This window comes from Durio zibethinus, chromosome 17 (genome assembly GCF_047325235.1).
Source record: "Durio zibethinus cultivar Kanyao isolate XHJ-2024 chromosome 17, ASM4732523v1, whole genome shotgun sequence".
NCBI lineage: Eukaryota > Viridiplantae > Streptophyta > Magnoliopsida > Malvales > Malvaceae > Durio > Durio zibethinus.
In genome coordinates, this window is record NC_143178.1 from 23,632,163 (window position 1) to 23,644,085 (window position 11,923).

An 11,923-nucleotide genomic window follows, 5' to 3' on the forward strand; every position below is an offset into this window, starting at 1 on the left:
AAAATAACAAATTGGGAAAAAAAAAGATTGAATAAATAAAATATTTCCTTCATTTTTATTTTCATTGTACTAACATAGTTAGCTTAGTACAGACATAAACGAATAAAGTTTTCGATTGATTTGGGATAAGATTCTCTCTCCATCTTAAACGCCAATCAGAACCTGCCCTATCTCTCCTCTTTCGGGAGTTCAACATATTCACACGTTGTTGTTGTTGGAGATTGGAGGTTGGAGATTTGAAGTCGGAGCCCTGTTCTCGGTTCTGTCGGCATTTGGCAAAGGCAATGGCAACAGTTTCCCAGGTATCATTAGCAGCCTGGCTCACTAACACCACTCATTGCTTAAAACATATATACGTATGTATGTACGCATAAAAATAATTGCAATTAGTGGCATTAGGACATAGCAAACACGAACAATGTCTGGTGAAATTTCTGGGATTGTGGGGGGTTTGAGAATGGAGATATGGTATGCCATTTGAACCAAGGAATGTAATTCAACGTAAAAAAATCAGCACTCGAAGCTACATGTGATGTTGAATTGTTTCCTATCCTCAACAACTGGTTGTGGAATCCGGGTGTCCTTCAAAATATGATTTCTCGGCATCCAAAACACCCTGAACAAACGAGAATTTTGTAGTCACTCATAAAGAAACAGGTAATTAAATCCATGGTTTTGAGAGTAGAACCTTTATAATTATGATGGCTGCATCCTTGTTTATGAGCTCATTATACTCGTCACAAGCCGGATGCTGAAATAGACAAGATCTATAAATGTCACTACAGTGCTGAGACAAAAAAGAAAAGAGCTTCCGAGAATTAAGGCAAACCTGAACACAATTTGGGCAACCTGTGTCTGAGGAGCAGTGGCAACATGTGAGAAGTTCCAAAGCGGAACGCAAAAGCTCTGTAAAGTAAGGTTGGATCTGTTGCATATTCCAATGTTTCCATATTAACAATTGACTAGGACTCAAAATCTATCTCCATAATATTGAACTAGCCAAGCGGCCATTAACTTGTATAAAAACTTTTCATTCTGTCAAGAACATATAATTGCTTTATCCCAATCATTTACCGGTCTATCATGATTAAGTTTGGAATTGCATCAAACAAAAAAGAGCATATATCATAATGTGATATTTTATGATGACCACTCAACCTAGAACCAATTGGCAAAAGGTGCAGAGGCCCCTGTTTTAATTTAAGCAGCCGCCAGGGTACCTTAGATGACGTTGTACGATTTACCTTTCATCACCAATTTTAACAATTCAAAGCTTTAGCAGATGTTGAAAAATGAAATTATTTCAAATGTCAATTCAAAGTAACACTCATTCAACAAGCTTCAAAGTCTTCAAGCAAAAATAATGATCCAGAACTTTTTCGTAGGACTGTCAAGCATGACTTAAAGCACAGCAATTACTTACCTGTTTTGAGACACCAGTCCCTCCAGGATGCTGATCATACAATAGAATTCTTTCAGGAAAGAAGCGGGTATCATAAGGATTTGGACACTCTGGAGCCAAGTCAGATAAATTGCATCTCATATATCTATATGACAGGGCATTATAAAAGAAGTCAGGCACAGAATCACCCATTGCCATAGGAAAAAAGATAAAAAAGAGAACCAATGTCTAATGTTTGTTGGTAAGAAACCTCATAAGGTGAAATAGATCTTTCCAGACCTCAACATTTTTACATGAAAGACTTTGATAATGAAAAGATTTTACATGTAAAATACTTACAATGGGACTACATGTAAAGCCGTATGACAAGCAGCATGCAGACCGGCACGGAATGAGTACCTCTTCTCTACTTCTATTTTTAAAGATTGTGGAACACTAATCCAAACTGCCTGCATGCATGCGAAAGGTAGATAAGATAAGACATGCTAGTTACCATATACATATATACATATGGCACATCAAGGGATAACAACTAGAAAAGATTGTCAAAGAACAAATGAAATAAAAAAATATGGTTAATAGTGCTCCTAAAAGCACCTGAGATTCATATGAATATCTAGGCAGAGAAAGATCAACAGTGTCTAAGATTTGGTTGCTTCCTCTACGAATTCGGCGGAAGCCAAACCATGTAGTTGTGACACTGCAAGGATTTGCTTGAGCTGTTGTTCTTGGGAGCTGGTCCTTTGAGACCCGGGCGGGATAGGCCTGTGGAAAACCAGGACGAATAGAAGGTGAAGCTTTCACATACCAAGTTCCAAAAGTAGTCACGTTGAAAAAGTAATAACGAGGACATCTGATAGCAAAATACGTAGTTTCAATTTATTTCAATTGTATATCAGACATGAAGCATACCTTCACTCATTAAAGATTGCATACCTTCACTCATTAAAGATTGCCTTTGCTTTTTAGTTTTTCGTCTATTTCAATGTTAGTCATATCAGGAAATAAAGTTCTATCACCAATCTTGCACCTAGTCGTACAGCCATTTTTCAAATTTCCAAAACTAAGAGGCAAAGGAAAGAAGGCACCAAAATTCAAACATCTTACCAAAAGCACAAAGTGCAAGTGTGAAGACATCAATAAAGTTGATAAAAAGAAAGACAAGCTCTAAATCAGCTAATTTCCAGGTAACAGATATTTAATAGTCTGACTTACAATTTTACCACCAATAATATGTATGTCAGTATAATCACGAGTCTTTGTGTAATAGTCCAAAACGGCTTTTTCGCAATAAGCAATTTTTCTTGATAAATCTAAATCCTTCACCAGATAGGTCCTCCCTTGGTGCATGTAAACAGCACCTTCATATACCTGTATCATAGGAACAATTATAAAAGAAACCCAAAAAAAGAGAGAGAAGAAAGAAAGAATTCACATAATTATACATGTAGAGGTGATCTATGAAAAAAGAGAACCATACCAGGGTCTAACAAATAAGTTCATGTTTTTTGAACAAAACAAATAAGTTATAAATAATAAGAATAAGGAACACAAGAAGTAATATGGTATAAGGTAGGAAGAGAAAAATATACAGAGAAATATAGGAAGAAAACAGAGATTGGAAAGACCAATGAGAGCACAAGGCAAAAAAGCAGATGAATGTCGGGAGAGGAAAGAAATTAGGTATAAGAGACGGGCAATGTATTTAACAACAATTCTCAATAGCTGAATTCATAATCAACATAAGATACCTAAGATTGAGAATAGTGTTAAGTATACATAAGCTACCTCCTTACAAAGCATTGGGTAAATAAATAAAGTCTAATTGATTGAAATAACCTAAATACTCCAAAATATGTAAATCACAATTGAGACTTAAAATATATTATTAATAAAATAAATCTCTAAATATTTTCTTTTATAAAAAATGTCAATATTTTAATCCTTAAATATGTGTGATCTTGTCATGCATCAAGAAGTTACACCTGAAAGAAAGCCTTGCTTTCCTCAATCTCTTCAAGGGTTTCATTCAGTTGTGTATCTATTACTATGTATCTCTCGGCCTCTATTGCCCGTATACTGATCGAACGTGAAGGCATTTTCTGAAAGAAAAGGATATAAGAAAATACTTAGTAATTAGGAAGTGAGAAGTAAACAAGCTATCAAACCTAAACATGAAATTTTTACCTCGTGGCCAGTGTAACTCCATACTTTAGACAAAGAATCATTTGAAGGATCGGAAATTAAGTATCCTCTACTTTTAAGTGTAGTTATGGCACTTTTCAGACCAGACCCAAAATATTTCTCGTCGTAAAGCAAACTCAATGGGTGCTCAAGAGCTGCACAAACCAGATGCTGTTCAAGCACCTGAATGAATACAGCAACTAAGCATCAATTTGCAAATTTTCTGGAAACTTAACACAAATTGATCTAGATGATATCACAATCATTGAGAACATAATACCTGCTGGTTTTGAGCATCAATATGACAACACTCAATTGGACTCCTGAATAGTTTCTCAGGGAATTTCATAAAGTATTGATCCAGAGGCCCCTCAAATGCAACATACACAGCAAGAGAAGGCCTTTCTCTTCTGCCAGACCGACCAGCCTGTTGCCATAGGCTAAATTCAGCAGAGAAACACCCCAATTAGAAATTATGAAAATAATACTTCTATAGACAGATCAATGATGAATTTGTACCATACCTGGCAATACTACCAGGAAAGCCTAAATGCAGAGTTACATCAATATGTCCAACATCAATTCCCAATTCAAGTGCATTTGTTGCAGCAATACCACAAAGCTTTCCACCAAAAAAATCACTCTCTATTCTCCTCCTATCCTGCACTACAGCCAACATATATTAAAATAAGGAAAATCATTAGTTGGAGATAGGTTTTGCACATGATTAACTCATTTTTAAATAAAAGGCCCCAACTGCGACCATTCATTGCTAGAAATACCTATTTAGTATATTAAGAAAATAGCACAACAAAACACATTTAATAGGAAGAATTAATACAGGAGTGTCCACTAAAAAAGATAATTATGAAAACTAGGAAAACTGTTTCAAAATCAATTAATAAACTCTCACCAATCTTTAAACAAATCAACAAGGACAAGACTTAATTAGGATAACAATGTTTGCCCTAACACATTAATTCATATTGAAAAAATTTAGCAAACACAAAACTGAATTCACAAAGGCAAGGATTGTAACTTTGTCATGTCACCAACATCATTGCCAAAATTTATCAACAGCAAATTACCACCAAAAAAAAAAAAAAAACTGACCTCAGAAACATAACCAGCACGATAGGCACAGATAGAATTGACAAGGTGGGGAGCCGTCTCTTCAAGAATTTCACGTCTGAGACAGTAATAGATTAATACAGTTATACACCATTTTTTGCATTGTAGAAATGCTTGAAGAGCAAGTAGTACAGGTCAGAATCATGATGTGAGACATACGTATAACATAAAACTAGCTCACAAAGTTTACGCGATTTACAAAAAGCAATACAACGAAGTCCATGCTGAACCATTTCTGCGAAAAGGTATGAAACTTCTGAAATTGGGCTGAGGAGCAAGAAAGAGAAACATAGTTATGATATACCAAATGAATAACAACTTAGGACCCCCAAATATTTCTTTTCAATGAAGAGGAAGATTATTGTTATCATACCTGAAACGCTTAACAGAAGCATTTCTAGAATCTATGCCATACTCGCTTTTATCCGGCTCCTGTAATCTAACAGTATCAGTTGGTATATATCATAACCTACTCAAGCAAAGCAATAGCTAAATAGAAAAGACAACAACATTAGCAAAAGGACCCATGGATATTAGACGTAAAGCAGGATTCCAGAGAACAAAAAGCTTTTCAGAAGAAGGACTTCCATCATTTTCAATGAGCTCCAATGTTGACAGATTTGCAAGTTCCTGAAGCATTCACAAAAATTATGTTCCAATTCAAAAAAACAAATAAAAAGGATCTAATAACTAAAACCTTGAGAGATATAAGGTAAACCTCAAATCTAAGTGAAAGAAAGTTAAAATAGTAAAAATTTTTAGAATCCTGAAAATTCAGGCCAGACAATGAGGCAAGCTACATACAAACAAATACAATGAAAATCTGGCAAAATAACTCAACCAGAAAATAGTCACCCTTAAATTGTGTGGTGGTTTTTTTCTGAAAAAAGCATGAAAACTAAGTGGAGGTGGTATGTAGGTTATACAAAAGAAAAGCCACAATCATGACAGAATACACACAGTAATAGAAACAAAAGCAAATGAAGATAATACTCTGTACGAATCTTACCATACAGTGCTCACGAGGATTGGCAGAAGTTGCCGTACAGAAAACAAAAGAAGGATCACTTCCATACACTACACAATCCACCTCACCACGTCAAGAAAAAAAAAAAAGGATATAACTAGGAATTCCTAAAATTTTTCTTATTACCATGGGAGCAAAGCCTGCGAAGCCTTCTTAGAATAAGGGCAGTATGGCATCCAAAAGCTCCTTTATAAGCATGAGCTTCATCAATCACTACAAAACTGTATGATAAGAAGATAGAAATAATTTAGTCATGAAAAAGTAATAAATAGGAATATCACATAAAAAAGGCCACAATTTGAATCAAGATATTGACTAAAAAGACATAACCAAAGTCAACCAGTCCTGTAACTAGTGAGAGTAAAGATTGTTTTCAGATGAATCTTACCGAAGATTTGATAATATTCTACTAAATTGTCTATGTAATGGCAGGATTGACATATGTAACATATCAGGATTTGTGATCAACTGCATTCAAAATGACAAGTATTTCAGATAAAAGATAGCTAAAAGACAACTGGGGATGAGGGATGGGAAAGACTATATTTGAGACAGCTAACACTTTTGCTAATATACCAATCTAGCATTGTCTCGAAGCCATGTCCTTTCTTTCTGAGAAGTGTCACCATCATATACCCCAATATTTATGCTACAACCAAATCCACTTATTATAGCTAACAAAGCTCTTAGTTGATCTTGAGCTAAGGCCTGCATCAGAGAACAATTTGTCTGATAGAGATAATGCCCACGAGCCATGATCATAAAATTGATAAGCCTAACTGTAACAAACCTTTGTGGGAAACAAGTAAAGTGCACATGACGACAAATTATGGGACAATGCCTCCAAGACTGGCAGATTATAACAAACAGATTTCCCACTAGATGTCATTGTTGCTACCACAACATTCTTCCCAGAAAGGGATGCCATTATCGACTCTGCCTGTAAAGATAATGAGGATTCAAACATATGCACAATCTTGCCTTTAAAAGGATAGCAGTACTGTAAACAATTCATACCTGGTGGCTGTACAATTTATTGATTCCAATGCTTTTAAGGGCAGATTTTGAGTTGTCCGAGAGTTCATTAGGTATCTCCACATAGGAAGCTTTCCTAGCACCAATATTTTCAACATGCACCATCTGCATCAGTCATACATCAAGAGTGGAGTGTTCAGAGAATCCTTTCAAGTAAGAGATGCTAAAATGCTAGCATGTTAGGGCGATTAGGTAGTAATGAAATAAGACATGTGCATGATCCCAAACGAGTTTCTGAGAAAATAAATCCAGTATATTTGTACATCAGCCTGCCCACCAGCTCCTATGAAATTCAATGGGAGAAAATTTTCTTTCCAAGAACCCAAACAAAGTGTAGAAAAAACCTGTCCATCCGTTCCAACGCTCTTTCTGAGGTGCTCGACCATTTCTGATGGTACCAAATGACTCGTGTCCTGCTAAGTCAAGAAGTTGTAACAATGATATAGGTACCTTGAACTTCAAAAGCAGTTTTATAACATTGATAACACAAAGGTCAAGGACAGCCCAATAATGAATTCCAAATGTAGGTTCTTTTCTTAGCATAAAGAATTTGCAATCTCTAACAAAAAATAACCTCTAATGCTTATATAACATATGAGCTAAAGAAACTGTGACAGTCAAACAGCATGAATACAGAAGTTATCAATATGTAATTTAAGTTTTTGACAAACCATTTAACCCCAATATGGTATAAAAATACTATTTCACTAAGCTTAAAGCGAAAATATCTATATTTCTTTTTTTTTTTCTTTTTTCACGTATTTATTGTTACGCAAAGATAAAATTTAGATCATGAAAAAGCACTATAACCTTGTACTAAGTATGAATTGACACATACATGACATCGTCTTTTGACTGAATTTGAAGCAGAGGACCTGCTTCTCCTAGCCCGTTTTGCTTCATTTCTTTCCAAATCACTGCCACCGTTCTTTACAAAGGTAAGCAAATCCTCTAAGGAAAATGAGAGCAGATTCTCATATTTCCCTTTAGACTGCACAAAAGAAAATATAATCATTCAGCAACTCATGATAGAAAAAAGAGTTCAATGCCTACAGCTGGCAGTATGCCTTAAGAAAGAAAACATAATGCAGGGGCAGTCAAGAAAATGAACTTAGGCTAACCAATAATATGAAAGTGCTTCAAAATTATCCAGAGAAAAGAAATGATATTTTCCCCATTGGATATGTAAAATAAAAATTGTTGCTTGCAGTTATGATATAGAAGCACATAATATTTTGCAACAGAGTCATAACTTTTCAATAATAAAATCCAAAGCTTGAAAAAATCAACAGATACATATGTATAAGTTTGCCTTGTCCAAAATAGAAAATCCTGTCATTAATATTATCTGTTATTTGAGAGCTATAGATAAAATTCAGAGCATGGATGGTTCAGACTCAGCTCTTTATGTTAAGTTGAGAGTTACAATAGAAACAGAAGATAATAGGGAAAAGGTTGACAATTAATAGAAATAATAAAACTAGCCACTCAAGGAAAGTAAGTAGAGGGCAAAAAAGCTCATGAAATCACTCCAATAAACATGTCCTTGTAGAGTTCAAACTTCTCAAGAACCACCAGGATCTTGATGTAGGAAATATTTATGCACGCCTTTGAAAAAACAGATATACTAATACAAATTCAGGATTGGAAGCAGTTAAGACTACCATTAACAACTTGATATTCTCCCACAAGCTAGTTTTGAATGACCTTTCCCATTTCTTCATTAAGCTAAAAATCTTTGAAAGAGGCATGCATGTTTTACCTGTGAACAAGAAGGTTGAACAGTCCAAAAAGTTTTACTTGCTTGGAAACATATCTAAAGTTAACTAAAAAAGGGGAGAAATGTATTTATCTTCAATAATACCGGCTCCAAGTTTGTTGTCAAATTTGTCTTCCTCCTTTGTTGAAGAACGGGTGATAACAAGTGCTTCACCAAAATTTTTAGGCTCCATATCATTATTTACAAAACACACCACCTGAGACAGGCACAACCAAACACTTCACTCAAGCATATGAAAGATGAAACAGAGAATCTAAAGAGCACTAATAGAGAGGTGAAAATTAAAAGTGCTTTGAGATCATTGTCATAGAAAGTTAATGAACAAAACTCCAATCAAAGAAATTCAATATTGTGAAATAAAGCTATAACTTTCACAGCAATCCAAACATCTAGAGAAACGTAAGTTGAAATGGACTTGTGATGTAAAAGAACATAAGAAGAAGAAATTTGCAGTTTGCATTTTATAGAATAAGATCTGTCAAAACTTGGACAGATCAAAGGTAAAACTTGGAGATTTAACATGACTTAACCTGATTTACTGTTCAAAGAGAACAAGGAAGCCATGCATAGAGTTAAACTACACAAACTGCCAATGCAGCATCAAAAGCACACTAGGGAAGAATACTGTTCAACACAAAAGTGGATCCATATGCAAAGACATCTCACAGCTGATGTCAATGAACAATTTTATCCATGGTTGATATATATTTAGTTACATACATACATATATGATTCCTTATAGGTGATAGTAAAAAAAGCATGTGCTTTCCATGCACTGCCAATTTTGATAGCTAACAGCACAGGCCAAAATATACTTTAGCCAGCAAGAAGGTGCACAAATTCCTTCCCAGATTTCAATATATGCAATTAAAAAAAAGTTTCCAATAGTGACACAACAATGATCATGCACAATCCTTCTAATTTGTCTTTTAAATCATGATATCCAACCAAGAGAAACTTGATCCAAACGGAAAGGCATCTATTAAAACCAGAAACGTGATTATAGAATTGGTCTAGAAACTGGTACATATGTCTAAAGTAAGCATGAAGCTTGTCTCAAACTTAAGTAAATAACATACAATGCTCATAGATAAGCTTTATATCAGCAAGAAACTCAACCAACAGGGTTTTATAGAATCATAGAAAGAAACAAACCTTGGGACAAAGAACAGAAAGACACTCTATTTCCTCCATATAAACCCCAACCCCAAAATTTTGTAAACTCTCCATCACTTGCTTCAAACAACCTGTAGTCATTCTCATTTTTCGCAGCTTAAAAAACACAGACAAAATGCTTAAGAAAGCAAACGCCTCCACAATTTTCTTCAACCAAACAGGACACAAACATGAAGCATGTTCATCACTAATCTTTAATTTGGCCTCACTTAACAACATACATTTCCCTGAATATGGACTGGACAAACAATTCATGGACTTCAAAACCTCAACAAACTTCTGGCAATTCTTTTCCTCAAACAAATCCCCATTCGAAGACTGCAATACATTCAATAAAAACCCATAAGGATGCCCCTCATTTTTCTCATCCCTATCAATATTACTATGACTATTACTATTATTATCTTTACTAAACTTTCCTAGATCGTCGCGTAAAGATGAGATTTCTTGCATCATATCAGAGTAAGTAGAATCTGCAAAGCTTGTCGCAGCGCTTGCATCGTTGGAAAAACTATGGTTTTCAATTTGAGGCTTGTTTTTCTTAGTAAATGGAATCAAAACAAAGAATTCACCGGACTGAATCGAGAGACTACCCACTTTGCTTTGCAAGTTCAATTTGGTACCCTGAAACAAAAACAATTAATGGGTATAGGGAAAGAAAGCATTAAAATCAATGTGTTATGAGAATAAAAAATGTTGGTTGTTTATACCTTGAAAAAGAGGTGAAAATTGGGAGAAGAAGAGGCGGGAGGGAAAGAGAGTTTCAAGAGATGCTTGAGATCGTTAACTGTTTTTTCTGGCGATACAGCAATGGCGGTGGATTCACCGCTCAGTGATCGGACTTGGATTTCCATCTCCGCCATGTTTTTTTCATTAATTTCGACGTATTTCTTTCTTTCTTTCTGTCACACTGTCAATTTTCTCATTTGAAATAGTTGGAAAATAAATGGTTTTTTTTTATTTGATTTTTGGGAGTTGCGGCTTTATATAGGTAGCCCGGCTTTGGCATTACTCGATCCCTAAAATATATGGTGATTTTTTTTTCAAATGAAAACACTAATAATCAAAATTCAAAAATTAATTGATTTGATTAAATCAAATTCAACTTAAAAATGGATGGGGGTGTGATGCGATTTGAGGTTGCGTTGGCATAGAAATTTAAAATTTTAAAAAATCATATATAAGTTTTAAAAAATAAAAAATAGATAATTTATATACATATTAATATAAATTGATTAATTTTTATATTTTACATTATTAAATATTAAATAAATAAATACAAATACATAAATTACTCTCATGATCTATTTTCTTTGTCCATTATTTTAGAATGTATTAAAATTATTTTTTAACATTTAAAATTCTTATTTTTTATAAATTTTTTTATTTTTATATTAAAAATTATAAATTTTAATGTAATATAAATTTTTAATTTTGTTCTAAATTTTATAAAAATTGATAATATCAATACTACCTTATATAAAAAAGATTTTTAAAGATTTTGGTGATGACAACTGATCTTTTTTCTTAACAATTTTATATTTGAACATGCTCTCTTTAGTGTGTTGTCGTAAGGATAAGATAAAGGTACACAAAAAAATAACATGTGTCATCCAGTAGCTTTTACATATATAAGTTTTGTTTGACTCATCTCTGCTTTGCCTAAATTGTATCAATCTCTACTATCTATATCATTTCTCTCTTCTTCCTTCGCCATATTATTTCATAGTTGAGTATTACTTTTTATTCATCTATTTTTAAATGGATTGTTCCTTTCAATGGCCCTTTTTTTCCTGTCTTCTCTTCCCTCAGAACTCTTTCAATCTACAACCCCACTTTAGAAAAATGTTATTGTTTTACGAAAAGTCCAATCTTTAAATCTTTACTTGATTAGAGGCAGTGAAGCTAAATTTTCAGTCAAGCTACGATTCGTTTAGTCCTATATGACTCAAGAGTCTCGAATCGGGTGGAAACTTATAACAAACGGAATAATGAAAGGGAAGTTGTGGTGTAAAGTTTCGTGAATTTATCGAATTTAATTTCAATTAGTTGATTAGTTTCTAGTCCTTTGCTTTGATGGTAAGTTTTAAATCAATTTTTTCGTTAGCTTTGAATTGATTTTTATTTTCAAATGACAAAACATTAAGCTAAATAAGTTTGATTAAGATTTTGAAAAAGATTTATTTAG

The 11,923-nt window shown here is 33.9% G+C and overlaps 1 protein-coding gene across 10 annotated transcripts; it reads right to left on the reverse strand.

Moving 5' to 3' along the window:
* Positions 1–27: 27 nt before the first annotated feature.
* Positions 28–10,781, reverse strand: LOC111284419 (UBQ, helicase-c and DEAD-like helicase domain-containing protein). Of its 10 annotated transcripts, none has more exons than XM_089746668.1 (28): positions 10,446–10,766; positions 10,333–10,359; positions 9,715–10,053; positions 8,644–8,755; positions 8,444–8,541; positions 7,618–7,770; positions 7,124–7,192; positions 6,762–6,884; positions 6,535–6,684; positions 6,321–6,452; positions 6,133–6,212; positions 5,871–5,965; positions 5,727–5,794; positions 5,228–5,347; positions 5,091–5,149; positions 4,877–4,984; positions 4,700–4,775; positions 4,111–4,247; positions 3,867–4,026; positions 3,590–3,769; positions 3,388–3,504; positions 2,618–2,773; positions 2,000–2,167; positions 1,742–1,851; positions 1,424–1,547; positions 830–925; positions 689–751; positions 28–616 (listed from the first exon to the last, which is right to left on the reverse strand). In XM_089746668.1, exons 1-28 carry the CDS (start codon positions 10,596–10,598, stop codon positions 554–556), a joined length of 3,336 nt encoding a protein of 1,111 aa, XP_089602794.1. In that variant the 5' UTR covers positions 10,599–10,766; the 3' UTR covers positions 28–553. The 10 variants fall into 10 exon arrangements, 8 of the variants coding, with proteins under 8 accessions (XP_089602794.1, XP_089602795.1, XP_089602790.1 ...); XM_089746669.1 differs by having other exon boundaries at positions 9,715–9,806; positions 10,308–10,359; positions 10,446–10,763; XM_089746664.1 differs by having other exon boundaries at positions 1,802–1,851; positions 9,715–10,359; positions 10,446–10,775.
* Between the last annotated feature and the right edge of the window lie 1,142 nt (positions 10,782–11,923).

What these genes read in the sequence shown, in the direction of transcription:
- LOC111284419 (XM_022873091.2), bottom strand. Translation starts at nt 10,598, where the DNA reads ATGGCGGAGATGGAAATCCAAGTCCGATCACTGAGCGGTGAATCCACC. An exon ending in TTCGAGACAATGCTAGATTG is followed by an intron (nt 6,213 to 6,320) that starts GTATATTAGCAA and finishes TTTTGAATGCAG; the next exon opens with TTGATCACAAATCCTGATAT. An exon ending in GTTGCCCAAATTGTGTTCAG is followed by an intron (nt 752 to 829) that starts GTTTGCCTTAAT and finishes TGTCTATTTCAG; the next exon opens with CATCCGGCTTGTGACGAGTA.